Source organism: Cyclopterus lumpus, chromosome 11 (genome assembly GCF_009769545.1).
Source record: "Cyclopterus lumpus isolate fCycLum1 chromosome 11, fCycLum1.pri, whole genome shotgun sequence".
Classification (NCBI taxonomy): Eukaryota; Metazoa; Chordata; class Actinopteri; order Perciformes; family Cyclopteridae; genus Cyclopterus; species Cyclopterus lumpus.
In genome coordinates, this window is record NC_046976.1 from 13,207,513 (window position 1) to 13,230,731 (window position 23,219).

Below are 23,219 nucleotides of genomic sequence, written 5' to 3' on the forward strand. Positions count from 1 at the left end.
ATACTGAATCCTGCTTCACGAGTGACCCCAGCGTTTTCATGAGAAGAGATATGTTACATCAATGGCTTCTTGATGTAAGCCTAGACGGTAGCTCTCTTTTATTTAGAGATGAAGATAATCTTCAAAGAACACAGCCGAGGCAAGTGCATACTTCCAAAGGAACAATAACAGAGTGAGTCACAAGCCCACGACACAACCTCTGCCACCAACGGCCCACCGCAGTCGTAGCAGACTGCGGCTGCCACTTAGACGACAGAAGCTCCATAAAATGTTGCGAAGAAACACCAGCCCTCGGAAAAAAAGGGTGTAATAAAACAAAACCAAATTTGTTTTTTCCCCCTCATTTCATTGTAATGATGGAAATAAGGGCATCATTCTGAGATTAGTGCTGCTATTTCTCCCCGACTGACGTTAAGCGTTATATGAGCGCCTGCTGAAGAGCTTTGGAGAAACAATGGAACAACCGACCCCTGAAGAGCAGGATATCAGCAGACTTAAATAAGACTTTTGTAACAGCATGTTAGACGTGGACCAAGATGACCAAGGTGTGTACGCACATAGTGAAAGAGCAAAGGATTACACAGTAGCCTCTTTAATGGGATTGTCCTGCTGGTCACCTTACCTGTTGTGCAATCCAGTCAGGGTTAGTGTTCCCTGAGGGGACTCACAATCTGTTCGACATCGGCTTTCCCGAGAATCTTTATCCAATTCTGGAAAAACTTCACAAATAAAACCGTTATCACAAAAACAGATAGGCTGTATGACTAAATATGAATAGGCTGCTAATGTATGACTTGCTGGCAATGTTGGTTTGTCAGTCTTGTCTGTCCACAGACTCAACACCTATACAGATTATTATTATTGGATGGATTGCCAATAAATGTTGTACAGACATTCTTTTGTGATGCCCAGAATCTTCCTCTAGTTTCACTAGCAGGTTGACGTTTTAGTTTTTTTTAATGGCATGTGACCATGGCATGCTATGACAGATATTCATGGTTCCCAGAGGATACATTCTGATGACTTTGACGATCCCCCTGACTTCTCACTGTCAAAAGTTTCAAAGCTGTTCAACTTTAAAACATTAGTTTCCCTGCTGCCTTAAGTATGTGTGTTAATGGGACTAAAAATTGAATTATTAATTAAAAGTCATCTCCTGAACCAACTAAAAGTAACTACATTTGATTTTTTAAATTGATTTTCTTTTACATTTACATTTCTCCCTTTCTGGTGGTTCGTACTGATTTCAGTATTATGACAAGAAACAACCTTTATTTATCTTAACATTTAGAAAGGTCTCTGGGGACTTAACACTCTCAAACAATGCACGCTGGGAAGTCTTTGGAAACTTCCTTTGATGAGTTGAGGAGTGAACTCTCAGTTATTGTTCATTTCAAGTCAAAAGACTTAATACCAATCGGACTCATGTTCTAAGTTCTTCATTTAAATTGAATTTACTTAAAATTGATTTAACTTGTATATTTTATGTTTTCAAGTGACAAAAGATTGGTTGAGTGCAGGCCACTTATCCATAAATATCTCAACATCTAGTGGCTGAATTGGTTACAGAGAGTCATGCCCCCCTCAAGTTAATCACTTGATAATCCCGACTTTGTATAGCAAAACTTCGCCAATTCTTTAATTATGACCAAATACGTGCAAAACCTCTGACAGTACAACCATCAGCATGTTAGCATTGTCATTGCTAACATGCTGATGTTAAAAACAAGAAAAACGTTTCACACAATCTGGCTCCATATTTATTCTTTTATTGTGAAGATGTTTCTGCCCGAGGGCCTTCTTCAAGATCAACAAAGAAATTAACTAATTAGTTTTATCGGCTTCACCCCAATTACACAGTTGATGGTGATTAGACAATCATATTCCACCATAGGGGTGAGAAAACAATGAAGAGGCCTTCAGTGAGCTACAGTCAAACAAATCACTTCAAACTAAATAACTATGTATACGTATATTACATTTCTAATTGATATTTAATAAAAGTCCAGATGTAGAGCTGGTGGTTTAACTGGTTTTCTGCCCCCTATAGTGGAACATAGACCCATCAGATAATTAACTCGGGTGTGGCCTATAGAACAAATGAGTGCTTGTGTCTTATTGTTGATCTTGAGAACAGCCTGAGGCCCAAAACGTCAACGGAATAAAAGACTTGCATATAGAGCCAGAGTGTGCACACACCTTTTTTCTTGCTTCTAAATCTGATGCCAGTGATGAGCACACGTCATCACAAATAGTGCCACATGTTTAGCAACATACTGTCGGCTCCTTATCTATCAACACCAGACAAACACCAAGTACACGGAACATCTTTTATTTTCAGGCTACAGTGTGACTGAGGATCTGTTTCACAGAGCAAAGACAAACTGTAGACACGAGTAATGCATTTTTCTACAAAAAGTGACAGTCTAGTTAGATTTCTCTTCAACACTTTGCATCAATATGTAATATACATTATGTACATTTGATCAGAGCCGGGAGGAAACACACCTTGCTTACACACATGTCGTACAAGTTGATAGATGCAGACATCGAGACAGGAGAAATATGTGAGGAGGGACTTAAGTTTAAGTCAAAACAGGTAACAGAAAGTGCTTGAGGAGCAGAACGACGATTTGTAGTGAACAGTATAAAATTCAAACAGTGTTGGTCACAAAATAATACTCCAGTGGCTCGATAAACAGATGTGGATATCAGAGAGGACAGGTAAGTTCAAAGAGATTCTGTTATTGTTAAAAATGGCCCGGCACATCGCGCTGCGATGCACACAGTGCAAAAATAACCAGATCTATAATTCACAGTATTCAAATTAGCTCAAGTGGTCGATCCAGTGAGTGAATGAAAGTATGTATTCTGGCAACGTCTGAAGGGGACGCGATCGACCGAAGGACCGACCGACCGACCGACCGACCGAAGGACCGACCGAAGGACTGACCGACCGAAGGACCGACCGAAGGACCGACCGACCGAAGGACCGACCGAATTCCCTAAAACAGACAAAACACGTGAACTTTGAGCCCACGGTGCCGCTGCAACGACTTTCTCCAGCAGAAAAATGTAACCTAAACTCTCTTTAATGTTCTCACTGCTATGTGAATCCTCTCTGTAGCTTGTGTTTTCTTTTCTGACCTTTCATTGAACCGGGACAGGTCAGAGTCATTTGGGTAACAGGCAATAAGCACAAACCCCGACAAACGCATACTTAAACTTTCAACCATCATGCAGTTATTACTTATCAATCATCTTGGAAAATCACATATTGTTTGCATTGGTACATATACACCAACAGTGCCTCTTCCTACCTCTCATTTTCCACTCTGGCCTCTCATTCCAGACTCCAGAGTTGCTTTGTCTCTTGAAACTGATCTAAAGTCAGTTTTAGCATTTCCCCTATGCAGACGGACATGAATTGAAAATATGATTCAGCTGAGGCTATGAGGGAACACGTGCTGACATACAATATGTTAATTGGACCGCACATCTGTGGCCTTAGTCTCTCCTGAGCATAGTAGGATAAGGGGGACTGGGGTGTGGGTATGTGTGTGTGTGTGTGTGTGTGTGTGTGTGTGCGTGTGTTTATGTATGGTAACTTCACAGTCAACTGTGCTACCCCTCCATTCACTGTCCTTCCTCCTCGCGTAGGAATTGGAAGACGGATGAGAAGTCCTTGTTAGCGTAGCCGCGGGAGCACATGACTCTGAAGATCTGGTGGGCGAGGGAACCCAGAGGGATGGGTGTCTTAGTGTTGGTCGCAGTGTTTTGAGCCAAACCAAGATCCTAGAAACAGAGAGAACGTGAGGTCAGATAGTTGGACTAACATTATCATACATCTTTGCTTATCAAAAGGCTGATATAAGTGACTGTTAGAAAGAAAGTGTTTATCCTAATTTTCTCAGATTTCTCAAGTTTGGTGTGTGCGATATAAGCAGACAGTGCAAGAGTATTAATAGACACCCAGATTCACTAAATAATACACAGATGCAAACTGACCCATACAGAGGAGCTAAGGCAGTGACAGTAAAATGAAGTGGCACACGAGAAGTCACAGATGGGTTGTGAAGAGGAGTATCCAGACACAAAAGAACAGTGTGAGACAAAGTAAATTGCAGGGTTGAGAGAAAGAGAAATAGTAATAGTAATAGTCTACTACTATTACTCTTTCTCTTTCTCTCAAAGTTGTTTAATTTTCTTCTATTATTGAAGAAAATTGAACAACTTTGATAAATGATTAACCAGGTCATCTATCTTGGGGAACATACAAAACACTTATTTACATTTTCTTTCTGCTTTATTTCATTTTGGAATGTGAATCCAGTTTGGATTGTTGGAAGGACTAAACAAGCAATTTGATGTCAGCTTCGGATGGGGGAACTTGCGTGTGCATTTTTGACTCTTTATAGAGTAGACTAAACCGTAAGAAAGAACGCCTTAATCAATCAAGCAAAAATAGCTCGTAAAAATAAAAAGAATCATTGAAAAAGTGACACAAAAGACATGGAGCAGGTTGCACCTTGGCCATGAGTGTGGTTCCAAAGCCGCCCTGGTAGTTGTTGGCTGAGGGGACTCCCTCCATGACGCCGGGGGCTGGATTATACGTGTCGCTGGACCAGCAACGACCTGAGGACATGTTGAGGATCTTTGCCAGCAGCTTGGGGTCCAAACCCAGTCTGGGAAAAGGAGAAGAAAAAGATCAGTATCTCTTTCTTACTTGGTAACAGAGTAATTCATGGGTAAATCATTGGCATAAAACGGTTAATCTGAATACATGTCTGAAGGATTATATTTACTCCAACACTGAAGACTCAGGATGAGGTTGTGAGAAAAAGGGGGAAACGGTTGGTAGCGTTAGAATAGGAAAGAGGAATTATGTTGAAACAGTGAGGAAATGGGACGGACAGGACATAAGATCGCAGATTATGGAATTCCTTTTCAACACAGCAAAAAGAGGAACATGGAGAAAGATGGGTGTGGGGCGGCTGGTGCTTGTAGTGACCCCAATTGAACCTTATGCTAGGCTGTGACCATTCCTCAATGTTAATGGCTGAAGGCTTTGTAATGCTGGCTAATGCAGTATTGATGTTTAAGAGCACATCTATCCCTCATCATCCCTCGTTCATGAAAAAAGAAAGTGGAGGAGGAGAAGTGGTTAAGCAGCACAGGGGAGCCATAAACCTCCCTGTCATGTGTAGAAGTACGCTCTTACTTCTGCAGCCCCATTTTGCAACAACCCACTTTCATATGCGAGAGGACAAATCTTCAGGCTAAGACAAGAAGAGGCAAAAAGAAAAAGGACAGACAGGAACAGAGTGAAACAAAGTGCCAACCATTACAGTTGGGAGGGTGTAACTATAACGTCTGTGTCGGTCTGTGTAGTGCAGCTTTGGTATATTAACGGTTTAAAAGCCAGTGTAAAGCGGACCACATCAAGCCCTGGCTGCCTCACTTCACTGTTACTTACAGGCCTGTAACTCTATTCTGCTCTCAATATGACTATTAAACCATCATAGGTCCTTAAGGCCAGCAGCCTCCCTCCCTCCCTCCACCTGGCTCTCATTCTGCCATTACTACCACCGTTTTTATTAGCTGTCTACTAACTAATTAAGAATGAGAATTGCGTTTACACTCTCTCCACGTCTCTCGCGCCTCCCTTACCCTTCGCCTCTTTTAAAAAAAATTTTTTTAACAAACCTTTTTGGAAATGTGGCATAAGTGCCGCTTGCGTGTATGCGTCTGTTTGTAAACATGTGTTTTAGCTCGCAATTATTTAATGGCAGTCTCGCTCATGATGGCTTTTTTAGTTCATGTCTGAAAGCATCCCTCGCCATCCTGCTCCTCTTCTCCTCTTCCTCCCCCTCGTCTTCCCTGCTGACACCTCCCTGTCTGAGGACTCTGGGGGACATATGTTTGACATCGCACACAAACCCCCCATCTCTCCGCACACACTCGCACACACAAGCAGGCAGCCCCTCCCTGTGTTCTGGGTCAGCAGCTGAAAAGGTTACTGGCTGAGCTACAATAAAGCGCGTCCGAGCGCGCAGATCGTTTGTTATAGCGACCAGAGACGCTGACGGGGAGCTGTTGTCCTCTGTTAACGATAAATCAATGAAGTTCCCCTCCTGCTCCCATCACACACACACACACACACACACACACACACACACACACACACACACACACACACACACACACACACACACACACACACACACACACACACAGACACAGACACAGACACAACCAACCACTCACAAGCATGGCCGTGGTTATTAGCTGACGCAGTGGTGTTGTTCCTCGCCTGCGGTAATTTGCGTGGAGAAGAGGACATGTCACGCTTTAACAAGATTGACATGGATAAAAACCCAAAGATACGAACGTGTTGCTGTGCGATGCCACTGCACATTAAAGAAATGTGAGCGTGAGAGGGATGGAGATGAAGATAAGAGCGGAGGGTGTTTATGTGTTGGGGAGCTCGAGCAGGTGGAGTTCATAGCGATTAACTTCTCGTCCTCGTTTGATGCCACAGGAGAGGAATCCCAACCCGTTCCCCATTTATTATTACATTAAAGAACTAACAAGCACATAGACACACACACACACACACACACACACACACACACACACAGAAGCCTTTACTATCCCATTTATAGAGGCAACAAGCGTGTTTATCACCCAACTTTAATCTTCATCGGAACATATGTTCACAATTCATTTAAGTAGGAGAGATGTGTGTCTGTGTTCATGTTTGTTGTGGCAAACCTCCTCATGTCGCTCAGCACATAGGGTTGTGTGTTGCTTTGCCCTTTGTTCTCCTTATAAAAATAACAAATGCGTGTGTTCCTACTCGAGACATGCATATTCGTATGCATGAATGAGTGTAGGTACACAAGCGCGCAAGGTGAACTGTAAGCTGTAAAAGGCTCATCCCTTCTTGGGCCAGTCGCCTCTCTCCTCTTCCTCCTCTCCTTTCATCTTCATGTGCATCATTAAAATCCCTGCTGCCTCTCTCTGCTACTGTCTGCAGCTTCTCATCTCCCTCTTCCACTGACTGGTCGACTGCATGCAGAAATTATAGCAGGCAGAGGAGAAATGAAGGGATTAAAAGAAAAGAATAAAATGAGGAGGTACAGCAAATAGGGACGGGGTAGAAAACTCGAAAGAGAGGGAAAGAAAGGACGGCAGACAGGCAGGGTGTGTGTGCGTGGGTGTGTGCGTGTCTGTGTGGGCTCATAATTGTCATGCGTGGCCATTCCTTGCACTAAGAGAACGCCACGCTCTGTTGGAGACGGCCCGAGCTTCCATCTGAGATCAACAAATTAGCTCCATGAACAGAGCTGTGTCTGTATTTTTTTTTTGTAAGTGTCTGTATGTGTACAAGTAAGGTGAAACACACATGCACTTATTTGAAGAAAGGGTAGCTCTATCAGGCCCAAGTCCAGCTTGATAAAATGTTATTGTCGTTTTCCTGTAAATTGGCTGCGAGTGCTGAGTCTCCTTTGTGTCGGACTGTGTCGTGCGTGTGTGTGTGTGTGTGTGTGTCTGTACACATACGCCTAAGAGAGCGCCCTCTCTGCATAAGAGGCTGGGCCGCAATGCAGCATGGGAGATTTACGGGTGTCGGCTCTCTCTAAACGATGACAGTCTTTGTCAAACCCTATAATAAAGCCCCAGAGATTGGTTAGTAAGAAGGGACACACACCACACACACACGCACACACACACACAAAACTGAAAATGGATCAGTTTTGCATGTAGAAAAAATAATTCACATTCAAAGTGAAGGGATGCAATATTTAGTATTCTTCTTATCCCTTTTCCAGAGGCATATGTTATCATGATGTGCACAGTGAGCAGAAGCAGTTGTAGTTTGGTCGAAAAAATGCTGTCTTTAGTGTCTGTGGATGTACATCTGCGTGTCCGTGTGTGTGTGTGTGTGTGTGTGTGTGTGCGTGCGCACACGTGTAACAGAGACAGTGTGGCAATGTGTAAATCTGTGTTGCTCCCTTAATGCCTCCATATTTCAGAGGCCTTGTGGGGGGATTTATGCGAGACTGCTCATGCCAATTTTCCTCCTCTGTCTCAGCACAGATAAATCAGCAGCACTAACACAGCTGCACTGTGAGAAGAGCAATTTGCGCACATGCATGCATGCACGCGCACACACACACACACACACACACACACACACACACACACACACACCATTTATGTTGCAAAACCCATAAAAACCCATAATAGTATCACAATGAAAAGAGCAAACAGTCTATTATTGACAGGGATATGTATAAATAAAAGTAGATAATAAATTCACACTTCTAAAAAGGTGAAAAACTAATCTAATGGCTCAGGTAAATTCATTCATGTGGGGAATAACTGATGTGTAGCCCTAATTTCCTCACCCCACAAAAAAGGGAGATTCTGAAGAGAATCTGCATTATAATGAGACTTGGATGCTAGAATCCTTGTTTTGCAACTACCGAGCATTGTTGAATCCTTATGTGAGCCTGATATTTCAGGTCATATCACAATGTTTCGAAGAGACAAAAAACTTTATATCCCATAATTCTCAGTCTTTGTGCCATGATGAACAATGTTTTTTTTAGTCTGTGTTCAGTGACGGGGTTCTGACAGGATACTGGTGAGAGCTCAATCAGCAGATGTAAATCTGTGGCTCCACCCCCTCATCCATCTCTCTCCAGCAGAGGAGGTCCTGACTCGGGGCTGGGCTGACCTCTTTGCACTTCCACAAACATGCCACTTTTAAGTTCATGGTGATTATAACCAAATGTCTTAATGTGTTGACTTAGGAGGAAAAGTATGCCTCAACAAGAAAAAGGAACCGAAATGAATACAGAACATCTGGTTTTCAAATATAATGACACCTCACTTAGCTACATCTGGACGTGAACAATATATTGTGATTACTAGCTCATATTCAGTTTCAGGGCTCACTTGGTATAGGTTTAAGTTAGTTATATCTACTTTTAATAGCCCTCACAGGTTTCTCAGTATCATCATTTCTGTGCTCAACTGTTACAGCTGCATTAACCCTTCCCGTGTAAATCTAGTTTCATCCTCGCTTTTCCCTTCAGGATAACGGGTATGAAAGAGCTTAACCCAGCATTGTCTGATAATACCTGATGCCCAGGTTCATGGTCTCTGCAGTCCCAATCATCCCGATGGCCAGGAGCATGTTATTGCAGATCTTCGCCGCCTAGAGAAGATTGACAAGATAGCAGAAAAGGCACTTTTACCGTGTCAATAGGAGGAGGTTTGCAAGACAACACATAGTACAGAATGTAGATACAATTAAAAGGTACATAAGACTATAAATCTTAATGATCCAGCTTTAGAACAGACTTTATGAATATGCCTGAACAGTGGCTCCCTGAGGAGATATTTAACTTGGACATTTTGAATGAACATTCCTGGATTGGTTAGGCAACATCTTTTCGTACGATTTGTTTACTTTAAAACAAGTTACAGTTTAATATTCAGGGTGCTCCGGATCAATAGTTCCTTATGTTTCAGAGCCTTCTGTGAAGCAAAATCTAAGGTTGAAGATCTCTATGAGTTACCAAATTGTGGGTTTAATGGTTTCCTTGGGGTTAAAACAATTGTTTTTTATGTGTTCTGAAAATATAAATTTCATACACTTTTTAGTAGAATGTCCTTAATATCTGTTCCTCTGGATGGATGATTATAAAAATCATCTATCAGATCTTGAGTATGTGGGCGAAGATGTAGTTTATGCCATACGCTCCGAGTGTGTGCGTGTGAGTGTGCTTGCATGCTTATGACTTCTTTACCTGTCCAGTGCCAACCGGTCCACAGTAGACAACATTCGCTCCCATGCAGGTGAGCAGCTCCTGCGCAGCGTTGTATTCCTCCTCCACTCCACCAACCATGAAGGTCAGTTTGGCCAAGCTGGCAGCCCCGACACCTAAACACAAAACCCATGTTCAAACTCAGTGTTCAGGGTAACTGAGGTGAACACACAGTGTGCTTGAGTCGTTAACATATCCATCCCTAATCTCTGAAATGGTCCAACCCAGACGTGTGGACCTGCAACACACTGCACATGTATACAAAGTTGAAGAGTGAGGAAGTGAGCACAACTAAACAGGTGTATCCAACTAAAATATATGGATTTGCCACACAAAAGAACATAATATATCAACCACTTGACTGTTTCAACACTGTCTAAAAAGGTCAGCTGTGCACTTTTCTCTGTGTGTGTGTGTGTGTGTGTGTGTGTGTGTGTGTGTGTGTGTGTGTGTGTGTGTGTGTGTGTGTGTTGGACTCATAGTGGGACAGGCGTGTTAAGTAGTGGTGCACCAGAGGGACAGAGGTATCTTTAAAAGCCGATTGTTGCCATCATCTTCTGCACAACCCTCGTGGGAGCCCTTGCCTTTTGTCCTGTCACCTTACTCTCTCTGTCTCTCACACACACACATACACGGACACGGACACCAACAGCTGTGCCTGAGGCCAGCCCCCCTCATGGGGGTATCAGTGACAGGCGTGAGGGGTAATTAACTTTACACTTTATCATGTTCAATTAGGCGTCCCTCCCCATGCCTGATGGCTTAAGGAGCGTGCCATGTTGTGGGAGGCGACCTCACCCCCCTTCACAGGGTCCTTAATGCAGAAGTAACCCCTTTTCAGCTCTTGGGTTGGACCCAGCCGGCCTGAGTCTCCTCAGCAATGGAAGTGTCCCTTTAATGCTTCATTGATTAGCCCCACACATTAACACAATGAAATCTGACACACACACACACACACACACACACACACACACACACACACACACACACACACACACACACACACACACACACACACACACACACACACACACACACACACACACACACACACACACACACACACACACACACACACACACACACACACACACTTAAAGTAAGTAATTCTGAGTGAACGCTCATTATGGTAAATGGACTTGTATAGTTTTTCTAGTCCTACAACCACTAAAAGCACTTTTTACACATCATTCACCCATTCACACCCATGCAAGGTGCCATTCATACCCATTCTCACACTCATCATTAAGTATCTTGACCATGGAAACATCGACATAGACTAGTGGAGCCGGGGGTCCGAACCCTGATCCTCTGATTGAAGAACGACCCTCTCAACTACTGAGCCACAGTCGCCACTCATCATACATCTGCGCTTTTATTTCACAGCTATCCGATGGTCGTGGTAGTCTGAGATTAGAAGGTGGGGTCTTGTTGTCTGTTCACGGTGCATGGATTGAACGAGGAAAGAAAGCTTTTCTGTGATTTGCTCCCCTCACTTGGAATAGCCTTCAAAAAAGACTTGCAACGAAGAGAATTTGTCTCGGCCAAATTTTAAAGCTCTTGTAAGTACAATATTTCCTCCATGTTTCCTTGTGGTTATTCTTGTTGACCTCCACACTATATGCTGCTGTCTTGGTCTGGTCGCCCAAAAGAGATTGTTGATCTCACCGGCTCTTAACTGGTTAAATATGGGTTAACTATATACAAATATATAATGCTGACCTCACACACAGTACTTAGAAAAGTATTATGGAAGTCAAAAGGCTGTGATCGTGCTTGCAAAGTGACAGACTTTTCAGTTCTCCAAAAAAAGGAAAGAAAGAAAGAGAAAGGGAGGGGGAGTTAGAGAGAGAGTGAGGGGGGGGGGGGAGAGAGAGAGAGAGAGAGATCAAATGTCTCTTTAGGGTGTCGTCTGGCTCTAATGAAAGGCCTCTTAATAGTGAAAGCCTAATAATGTCAGTGTTAATAATTAAAAGGGAATTACTGGGGACAAAACAGCTGAAATCACATTATCAGACTTCAGTGCAGAGGAGAGGAAGAGAGGAGACTTACTGTATATTTATATGACCCATTCACCCTCCCCCTTATTTAATTGGCTGTTCTTTTGTCAAGTGTATGATGGTGCTAGTACCAACACACTGTATATGCGTGTGTGTGTGTGTTGTGTGAGTGTCAGCGTTGAGCTGTCAGCAGGTCATTAGGGCCACATAATGAAGCTCAAGGCCCACGCTGCGGCAGCTGCCTATGAACCACGTCAAACACACGCTCAACATAAGGCTGCCACACACACCAATCATACACTCATATGGTTCAGAGACCTGATAGATTTAGCCCCTTTCTGGGCACTTTATATTGTCTTTTTAAATCTCTTTGAGTCTAGTTTAGTTTCATATAATGAGGTTTTTTTAGAATAGCTCGGAGATTATTGGATGTATTGTCATTTTGGCCAAATAGCTTGATCCCAGTCCTGTGTACTGTCTGTGTAATATACAGTTCTGAAGTAGTCATTCAACTGTTCATGTCGATGCCAACATGAATTTGAGAAAAACAATAGATAAATAAAACAACTACTTTAGAGTTTTTTTCTACATTAGTTGTAAAAGTTTGACTCATCCCATCACTTTGTTTGTCCTGCAGCTTGTTTAGTTTCCAAGCTTCAGGTTGAGCTTCTCCTTCACAGACACATACACAAACACAGAGAGAGCAGTGTGACAACTGTGCTGGTTCATTAGTAGAGATCACTGTTCACGGACGACTAAAGAGGAGATTATTGATAACACAGTCAGCGCACTGATCAATATAGCTCACTAAGGAGAGAAAGAATGAGAGGGAGGAAGAAGAAGAGCAAGGCAAAAGAGAGAGAGAGCAAGAATGGGGGAGAGAGAGATGTAGAGACGACAGCAGAGATGGAAAATCTTTCTACCTCCCAGCATTCCCCCCTCCCAACTCTCCCTCCCTCAAATTAACTAATCACCCATAATAAGCTCTTATGATCTGTAGTGGATTTCTATAGGTAGTGACACCGGGATGATGGAAGATCCTTGTTGGTGGAAGAATAACACATCATTAGCATAACAATGTGTGTGTGTGTGTGTGTGTGTATGTGTGTTGGGGGTGTCAGTGAGTCTGTTCATTGTGCATGGGGAAAAGTGCATTTGTGTTGTGCAATTCTATGATGGTGTCTATGTAGTGTGTACACTTCTAGCGTGCATATGTGTATGTGTGTGTGTGTGTGTGAGAGAGGGGACATCCCGTTCTCGGACTGGTCCTGTCAGAGACGGATTAAAGAGGAATCCTAATGAGGCTTCCTGAGCGCCGGGCCCGCCGGCTCATCCATCCCAGCGGGAGTGACAGTCCTGGATCGTTAGCACTGCACAACTACACAACGCCCCCTAGGGGGGAGACAATGTGTGTGTGTGTGTGTGTGTGTGTGTGTGTGTGTGTGTGTGTGTGTGTGTGTGTGTGTGTGTGTGTGTGTGTGTGTGTGTGTGTGTGTGTGTGTGTGTGTGTGTGTGTGTAAGGGGTGGGGGGCACCTATGATAGAAGATAGAGGGAGAGGAACGAGTAGAGGAGGGATGGAAATACTAAGAAAACTTCCAAAAGGTATAAAGTTATGTATATAATGCCACACCAAATCCTACTTAATACATATATCATGTACTTTTACCAGTGTGCTAAAGAAACCACACACTGCCCCCAAAAAACTGCAGATTCAGGATTAAGACAAACGTCCCACTCTAATCTCTGGCAAGCGATGCTTTCTTGGGAAATAGTTCCCTTGGGAAAGAACCACCGCTCTCCTTGGTCACTTTCTCTCATCCAGCTCCAGGGCACAAGTTTTGGGCAATAAAGTAGTGGGTGCCCACCTCCTCACCCCTAAACGCAAATATTCTCAGAGCTTGATGAAGCTGGCTGGACTATTAATGAGCCACTTTTACTGTGCAGAGGGAAAGGGTTTGGAGAATGAAAGTGGCTTCGACAATATGTTGTATGATGTATGGAGAGGCAGCACAGTGTATATCTTTGTCTGTGTGCATCTGTAGTTGTGTGTGGCCCGAGCAAGTTAACTTCCACTCAATTAAAAGACACACACAGACACATCTCCTTCATCTGATCTCCTCTATTAACCAGATTAAAGTTATAAAGCAGGCAATCAAGCACCATCAGGACAGATGCTCGGCAGCAGGCTTCGACGACAGGCACCAACCATGAACATAAGAGGGTGAGAGATGAGAGAAACAACTTTGGTTTGGCCTGTTTGTAGTGAACACTGAATTCATTAGCACTTCTTTCATTACACATGAAATAATCAACCAACGCGATTCATGACAGACTCATAACCTCTTAAACGTGGGCTCTTTTTTAAGTGGTGTGTATATATGTGCAAAGTAAGTGTGAATGTCTGTGTACATGTGCATGCAGTATCAGTTATGTGTGTGGGTTCCTGTGTATATATGTGTGTGTGTGTGTGTGTGTGTGTGTGTGTGTGTGTATGTATAATAGGGACAGGTGCAGATCCCAAAGCCGGCAGCCAATAAGACCAATAAGACGTCAGTTGGAGCTTCTGAGGCCGTGTCTTGAAGTTACGAGGTGCATGTAAACCAGTAGAAACATTTTATTGGTGGTAGGTTTAAATTAAACTACATTTGTGACTATGAGGCTACGCAAACACACAGTTGCATATATACACACACACACACAAAAAAAGGGGTGTTCCCAGAGTTTGGTAATGAATGACGCATTTGACAACGAGCCACAACCCAGCTTTTTTCTCCTAATGAGTATACAGAAACACACCGTAAAAAACTATTAGAACATTAGAACTCTTTCAAACACCCCATTTCCTAAATGACAATGGGACTGTTCCTGCTTCATGAACAATAGGAGGGATTTAGGGGTATGCCTGATTTTGTGTCACACCTTCAAGTCCAAATGAAGACCTTGCAAACAAGTAAGTAAGTATGGCAAATATCATCTGTAATTCATACAGAAAAGAGCCTTCACATCTAATAGTCTAACAGCCTTGAGTCAATGGCAGTTGACTGCTTGCAGTGTAAGCCAGTGGGAGGAGGTTGTTTGCAAGCCAACAACACAGCCTCATGTGGTCCACCATTATAATTACACCCCAGGGCAGATCTTTTTCTCAAACAAATTAAAAATCCCCGTAAAAAGCTTAACGGATACCGAGTGAATTTATGAAACAGAAAGAGGGTGTGCGTTCTAAATTCTCTCAACCATGCATAAATAAAAAAAGCTGCACACTTTCAACGGTTTATCAGCCAACTTAGCTAATGCTCCTTTGCCATGTTAAAGACTCTTTATCGGTTTTAGTTAACGATGAGAACTGATCGGGCTCACAAACACTCCATGAGAACATCGACTGGAGAACGTTTTGGGTTTGGAAAAACCTCTTCCAGAACGGAAGAAGATTTAATTCAGTTGAGAGAGTCAACATAGTTTCTTGTATATAAATGTTACAACAGGCTTTAACGCTTTAGTTTGCAATGCCTGTCCATTGACCAGGCCAGCCCTCATCATCATCATTATCATCATCATCAGTAACTGCTCTATTCCGTAGGGGAGAGGCTGGTCAATGGTAGGTGATACAAGATGGAGGGAACAGGAAAGGTCCACAATCAATCCTCTCTCTGGCCCAATGAGACTCATCTAGGAAGAAGCAAGTTAATAATGATCCCCAATTAGGCTGTTAGAAGGCTGAGACACAAACACACACATGGACTATACACACACTCAAACACTTGGAGGTGCAGAAACTGACCTTCATACAGACATAATGCTAATTCAGTTTTAGGTGAGTGACATGCAGTGTGACGTTTGGGCTACATTTGACAGACTTTTTGTCAAGCTCATACACCAGCTTACTATTTGTCTGCAGACACACACACACACACACACACACACACACACACACACACACACACACACACACACACACACACACAACAGATGACATACGAGCCGAGATGTGAGAGCCAGTCCCCAGCTGCTGTGGGTCTGCCCCCATCTGGAGCATGGGCTAGAGTCCCCCGTCACCACCCCTCCATCATCACCATCCCTGGTCACTCTACCGCCCTATACCCTTCCTCCCACTGCCTCCCACTGCCCCCCCCCCCATTCACTCTATGTCACTAGAACCCATTAGTTAGAGGCTTGTTATGCTAATCTAGTCTTTGGACCACTGATGCTCTCTAGTACTGGTAAGCCATCAACTTGACAGACTGCGAAAGCACCACCCCCGGCCCATCCAACCTGATTCCTTAACTGAGTGTCAAAGAATCGTCACTAACCTCCACTAAACTGCCCTCAGGGCTCTTCTGCTCTTCCCTTTCCACACATACCAGTTTGTATGTGTCAGTAAGTCCACTATACTTGCTTTACTTTTCTTTCATTTAAGAATGGAAGAAAATCTCAATTGAATGTTCAGGAGAGAGCCAACATAGGTAAAGGGTTATTAAGCAGGGAAAAGTGAATGGGTGAACAAGGGGGGTAATTTCAGTCCTGAGGACAAGAAACATTTTAGAGTTGCAACTATTAGTTCCTTCATCGATTAGTCGATAAACAACAACATTGTCTCTGACTTAAGCAAATTGTGGCATTGTTTACTATTGTTAGACATTTTATTTGTTAGTGGCAGCCCTGGTTAATACTTTGTGATTTAAGTTTGTATAACAAACAAGGACTTTTTTCATGAACAAAACAATTCCTTGACAAAAGATTTCCTGTTTTAAATAAATAAGTAAATGTCTGTTCAGTCACTATCGTCAAACGAGGTAACACAGAAGGGATGAGCGAATGGCACACAGATAAAAGTATTGCAATATTTATATATTTGCAGTATTACAAATGGGGGATCTGTGGCAACATTCGTGTAAAAAGTTCCTTTTAATTCAAACTGAACATTTCCTATTGCTGCAGCTTCACATTGAAAGCATGTAACTGGTAAAAGACTAGTTGACTTTGAATACGATGCAGTCACAGAAAATGCAATGTGTTTGTCAGCGAGTTTCACACTAATTGCTATCGTTCATCAAAAATGTGTCAAAACAAGACAACGGTCATTTTCAAAAAAAAAAACTGACAGCATATCAGTTTGAACAAGCTCCTACAGGCTGGAGGATGACGTTCAAACTGTCGGCAAATGACACACTGCAGCACTCAGGCTTCAGTTGATGTGGTATGGATATGATTAGAGTGGTGTTGAGACTCAGCCTAAAGAGGTAGTTAGCTGAGGATTATAAGACCTCGCAAACAAGCAACATTAGCCCTAGTGCCCATGGTCCCACAACAGCTAAGCTCCTTCTTGCTTTCTTTTCTACCGATAGCTGACTTTCCCAGCGCTGGGAAATAACACAATGAAAGGTTTTTAAAGCCTTTTTAAAGCCATCGTCAGTTAGCAATGTGGCAGCCCACCATGCACCAGCACACAGACACAAACACAGGCATCCTGGGTAATTACTGCTAACGACCCTGCCGCTTGTTAGCCAGACCTCCTATTTTTGCCATCACTGTGCCAACACCCTGAGCCTGTGACATCAGAGCTTGTTTTGTTGTGGGTCAACTTTGCATGCGGACGCTTTTAATGACACCAGACAGTGGTAGAAGTGTGTGTGTGCAAGCAAATGTTAGCATGCCAGACAAACCAGTGTCTAAGCTAATATAACTGTGTCTATGCAGCAAAGTGTGTGTGTGTGTGTGTGTGTGTGTGTGTGTGTGTGTGTGTGTGTGTGTGTGTGTGTGTGTGTGTGGGCTAAAGCCAAGACATTGGTCAAAGTGCAAGAATGGAAGCCAGCAAGATGCCCATGAGAAGAAAGTGAAAGTTTTTTTCTTGATTGCTCAAAAAAGGGTTATGACTCCGCTATTCAGATCCCAGGGTTGGCTGCCAAACCTCTAGTGACGCACCACGTACACACACACACACACACACACACACACACACACAGACACAGACAGACTTTATCTCAAAAGAAAAATCTAAATGAAAAAAGAAAAGGGAGAAAAGCAGACTCTCTACAACGTTTTAAGACCGAGTACGGGAGATCACAGTGTATTGTTCTCCAGTGAACAAAATACATTGATTAGACAATGCCTTCATTCAACTACATCCAACAGATATAATGAAGGATATTAATAAAATATAATTCTTTGATTATTGTGTTTCTCTTGGATCTATCTGAGACAATGCCAGCCAGAGTATTGAAGTTTCTATGACCTTTATGTTATATTGTGTTTCATTTGGAGACACACAGTATTAATAAGAGAACCATTTAGAGTACTATTGGTCGCAGAGCTGAGCTGCTGGCGCTCTTACTCTTGCACACACACACACACACACATACACACACACACACACACACAAACAAACAAACCTCATGAGGATGTCAATGCCCTATTTGGGTAGGGTGCCATCTCCTGGTAGGAACAGAGCATGTAACCTCATATCCTACCCAGAGATGTGGAAAGTGGAGTGGGGATGGAGGGATACAGGTCTCTGCAATTTCCCATGAAGTTGCCACATGCTGAAATACTCATTCACGACCTGTGTGTCTCCACAAGTTTAGCCTAGCTTATCAGGGTCACACCATCACTGCCAAGTACCAGTGCCAATAGCTCAGAGTGGGGCTGAATGTTCGGCTATGTGAGTTTTAAGGCAGCAACCATTTATTTTCTTATCAATCAATCGGTTAATAATTTTTTTACATTATTGACTTGATTATTTTGAATTATTTATCTATAAATGACTTGTTTTGTCAGACCAACCGTGCAAACCTCAATAGATTTTCCATTTACAATCATATTAAACAATTAAATTGTTTGCTACTTGTGCTTCACAATTTACTTTAATTAATTATCACATTTGTAACAGATTCTCAAAAAATGAGTACTTTTCTGCTGAGAATCTTCTCTTATTGTGCACTTAACTAGCTCTATGAAATCATGGATATGAGTTATGGATGTCTCGAGGTGACATGGGTGGGCGCGTGCATGCAGGATCTATGCATTTGTGTGTGAAAGAAGAGTGTCTGCAGAGCTAGTTGCAGGGGCCAGAGGTAGCAGGTAAATCATTGGTCATCTCAGACTAGTAAAAGAGGCTTACTTAAGTGACAGGAAAGGAAGAACCTTCACAGAGGACTGCACACACAAACGGTGCACTGTCTATAGTATGTAAACAGTGTGTGTGTTAAGGTAGAGTAACAGGTTTAACGCTCTGATCTCGGTGACCGCAGTCAGTCTGTTCTGCAGACGCCAGCTGGTAAACATGCACGTGTGGGCCAAGTCTGTGTTTGTATGGGCGAGGGAGGAAGCTGCAGTGTGTGTATTGTGCATGACTTAAAGCCTGTGCAATAAAAAGCAAATAACATATGATCAGAGTTAGTAGTCACATGTGCAGAAGTGCCAAGAGGTAGCTGCATACCTGAATGACAGAATAGTGTGTGAGAGTGTGTGCGTGTGGGTATGTGCGTGCGCGTGCGTGTGTGTGTGCATGTGTGTGAGAAAGAGAGAGAGAGAGATGGACAGCTTTACTGCGATGTGTCTCCTTCATGTCTTATCTCCCTCCTTTCCTCTCCTCTCCTCTCCTGCACTCCATGTGAGGGCAGATTCTCTCCTCTTTATGACTCTTTATCTGACATGAAAGGCACTAACATGGGATACCCGCCATTACGGCTCCATCAACATGAAAAGCTCTGACACGGGATTCTCCACTGCGGCTCAGCCCATTAAGGACGACTGGTGATCCTGTGCTCTGTCAAGGAGCCATCACAAGCAGACAGCACCAACATAATGAGGACTTAAAACCTAACCTTGCCTTTAAGACCCCCGGTCAAAAGCAGCAATAAAACCTCAAGAGGGCACCTACTGGCTGGCCCGCTCAGTAATTACAACCCATGTCCTAGCACTAACCCAACAGGTTCATAGTTTAGATATACAAAAGAGTGTATGATAGTTCAAAAGTAAGACTGAGGGGTCAGAGGCCACAGTCAATGGTATTCTCAAATGAACAAACTAGCAGTCTGATTCTACTTTTGATACTGCCACCTACACCTACTCTCAATTCCTTTTTTAATGCCTGACCATTGGTAATGGTCTTAAAGAGAGAAATAAAGCCTCTAATACCTTAAGACAGCTTGCATGTGCCAAAAGATCCAATTACAATGGTCAAGCTACACGGAATAACAAAATCAAATATGCAGAGATGAACTTTGATGACAGCAATTCAAAAAGGTGCACTTTACCCCCTGACACTGGAGCATCCATGAACACTGCACCCATCTTCTCTGCAGCGGCTGCCATCTCTCTTGACACGGCAGGGTCGATGGTGGAGGAGTCAATCAACAGTGTTCCCTTCTTCACCTTCCTGAAGGGGGCCAGACAATAAACAGTGTACAGTACATAAAAACATTTTTGTGTGGGAAAGCTTTGATCATTAAACACGCTGCAATTGTGCTGTTCCTTTCTTATGGTTTTTAAAAAAGGGTAGGTTCGGGTTGCATGAGTGTCACAAATGGAGCCTGTGACAGTAAAGTTGACTTACTTGAGGATGCCATTTGGGCCTGTGTAGACTTCAATGACATTGGGACTGGAGGGTAGCATTGTGAGGATCCTGTCTGCTTTCTCTGCCACCTCTCCGGGAGTATCTACTACCTGAATATTGGAGTTCATCATTGGACAATATCATCACATCATCAACATAAAATAAACATCTTCATTAACAAATTGGATGTAATATAGCTCTTTTCTATGAAAACCTGTCAGTTGAGAGGCACATTTCCGATTAGTAGCTGTCCGAAAGAAACTGAGTTTGAATGAATGGGTGGTAAAAGCATGTGTGTAATCTTGGCCGACTTGGCCTGTTTAATGTCAAATGTTACATGTTATATATTTTTTAAGATCTATTAAATGTTCAAATGTCCATATGTGGTTACTGACTGAGTGTTACCTGGGCACCGATGTCCTGCAGCTCCTTGCAAGACTCAGGGAAGACATCAGTGGCAATAACAGGATAACCGTTTTTTAACAGGTTTTTGGCCATGGGGCTGCCCATGTTTCCCAGACCAACAAACCCCACTGGTGTTTTTGAGGCCATTGATCGTGTTGACACTGAGGGAGAAGAACAAAGACGCCTTCAGAGGTGTGAGGAAAATGTGAGACTTGTTGTTTAGTTGAAGTCCAGAGCAACACAAGCACATTACATGCCGTCCTTATGTTTTCCAGAAGGAAATGCTCTAATCAGAATCGGTAACAACAAAGAAAATCTTTCTGATGTAACTTACGACCAGGTTTTGGGCAGTCTGGCCAGGCTATTAAACACTGCATGGCTCAGTCAAGGTCCAGCCAGGTTAACAGATACTAAACAGAGTGAAAAACTCTGGCAGTGAACCAACCAAACTACAACAACAGGATTAGGTCTGGATAGTGAAGCCCTAACAGAAAGACCTCCCTAAAATTAGACCAACCCTTCAATATATAAAGTAGACACCACATTGCTCCAGTCATTGTTCTTTTCACAATTCCGTCAAGACAATACACTAAAGTTATAAAAACAAATATATTTAGGTGTTGCTTACTTTGCATGGAGTAAGTTTTATTCTAATGACACACCAACATCTAGGAAGAGGAGTATCTACTATATCATGATCATTGAAATAAAAACAACAACAACTGAGCATATGCTTCTTCCAGAGGCACGTGTAGCCTTTGTACTTTGTCTGTCTTGCAACATTGCAGTCCATAGTTTGTCATTACACCCATTTCCCTAATCTGAGTTTAAGACGGAAATGATGTCATGTTCACAAAATGCATAAAAATTCCATGAAATGTTCATCTAATACTTTTTTTTTTCAGTTCAAACATGATAGACGTTCCTTTTTTAAAGCAGGACTTCAATATGGGACATATAGGGCAGGATGCATAACCTAATATAGTATTAATAGGGCGCGGGTTATGCTAGTTTATAATTATCATGAACAAATGTTTCAACACAAGAGTCATTTATTTAGTTATCTAAAGAGTTTGCTGAATCTGACATGGCAACCTCGTGTGAGCCCACAGAACGGAAAAAAAGTAGGAGAAAGTCCTCATTCATCCCCTTACAGCACACTTAGCCACTAGTTTTGTCTATCTAATATATAATAATACGACTTAATGTGTTCACACAAATATGTCAGTGGCTGCTGGCATTACTTTACAATGGACTTTGAAAAATGCTGTGCAGGACTTGGACAAGACCACCTCTGCATTGTGAAGGCAGTACCCGGGGAAAAGGTAAATCACCGTGTCAGGGCCTTTGGAGGAAGGTTCACAGAAATGATTCCTGTAAACCAGATTAACCATTGAAATGCAATGTCAGGATAATATAAAAAGAAAAATATATGAACGGTTCACAGCACAACTATTTTAACAACAGAGATGTACATGCAGTGAAGAAAGGACCAGTGTAACTCTAATAAGTGCTCCCTGGATTTCAAGTAGCATCTTAGGTTATTCAAATGAATAACCACTGTTATCAGAAAACACAGCTGTGATGCATTGTAGGGGGTGCAGGCTAGGTTGTGCCAATCCAAGGCTAATAATGAATGTGTGTATTGAAGAACTAATTGTTGCACTGAGAATAACAACACCTAAAGCAGACTAACATATTCAGAACCCAATGTAGATCTCACTACCCATCTAACGCTATAACTCAAGATCAAGAGATCACTGTCAATTAACCTCAGCTTGTTACTGGCCATTACTTCACATTGCATCATGCTCATGTACATTAAGCACATTGTGCTGCGTGACTGAACACCACACGGCAGGTGGTCAACTCGGGGACATTGTGTCCACTGTTACACTTAGCTAGCACGAGCAGCAAGTATCCACATCGTCTTCAGATTGCTAACCAGCTAGCTAACAGGCTGGAGCAGAGATTGTACCGCTTTTCTTGTTCCTGTCAAAAACACGGAACAAAACGGCACAAGGAAACTGACGACATCAACATATACGTTACCGAAAGCAAGGTGCTTGTTCCACCGTAACAATACATTTCGCGACCCTCTAAACAAGGCAGCCATGCTTCTTTCCCCTTGACCTCGGTGTACAGTGACAGCTGTCAAGCCAGGAAAACCCAACTGAACTGTTATGACTGACTGTGGTCTTCGCCAATCGCAGCTCTCGGAAAATCTCCGCAGCCAATGGGAAAGAGGTAAAGGCGGGACATCCTGTGATTTCCCTTAATGCCCTTTAGCCGTGTGTGTGGGTACAGTATCCACTCTAAATGAGCAAAAACATCCATATAACAATTAAATTAGCTTTGCATTATTTATAAATATAAATATATATATATGTTAAACGTATGGATATGTATGCTATATATAT

At 42.7% G+C, this 23,219-nt stretch overlaps 1 protein-coding gene across 1 annotated transcript; it reads right to left on the reverse strand.

Annotated features, from left to right (window-relative positions):
• Positions 1-2,316: 2,316 nt before the first annotated feature.
• Positions 2,317-22,973, reverse strand: hibadha (3-hydroxyisobutyrate dehydrogenase a). The gene is made up of 8 exons (XM_034544769.1): positions 22,852-22,973; positions 20,800-20,960; positions 20,395-20,504; positions 20,096-20,217; positions 9,825-9,958; positions 9,153-9,229; positions 4,529-4,685; positions 2,317-3,795 (listed from the first exon to the last, which is right to left on the reverse strand). Exons 1-8 carry the CDS (start codon positions 22,913-22,915, stop codon positions 3,637-3,639), a joined length of 984 nt encoding a protein of 327 aa, XP_034400660.1. The 5' UTR covers positions 22,916-22,973; the 3' UTR covers positions 2,317-3,636.
• Positions 22,974-23,219: the final 246 nt, after the last annotated feature.

Coding starts and splice junctions, on each gene's coding strand:
- hibadha (XM_034544769.1), bottom strand. CDS start 22,915: ATGGCTGCCTTGTTTAGAGGGTCGCGAAATGTATTGTTACGGTGGAAC. Junction 20,218..20,394: donor GGCCCAAATGGCATCCTCAA/GTAAGTCAACTT, acceptor GGCCCCCTTCAG/GAAGGTGAAGAAGGGAACAC. Junction 3,796..4,528: donor GAACCACACTCATGGCCAAG/GTGCAACCTGCT, acceptor CTCTGTTTCTAG/GATCTTGGTTTGGCTCAAAA.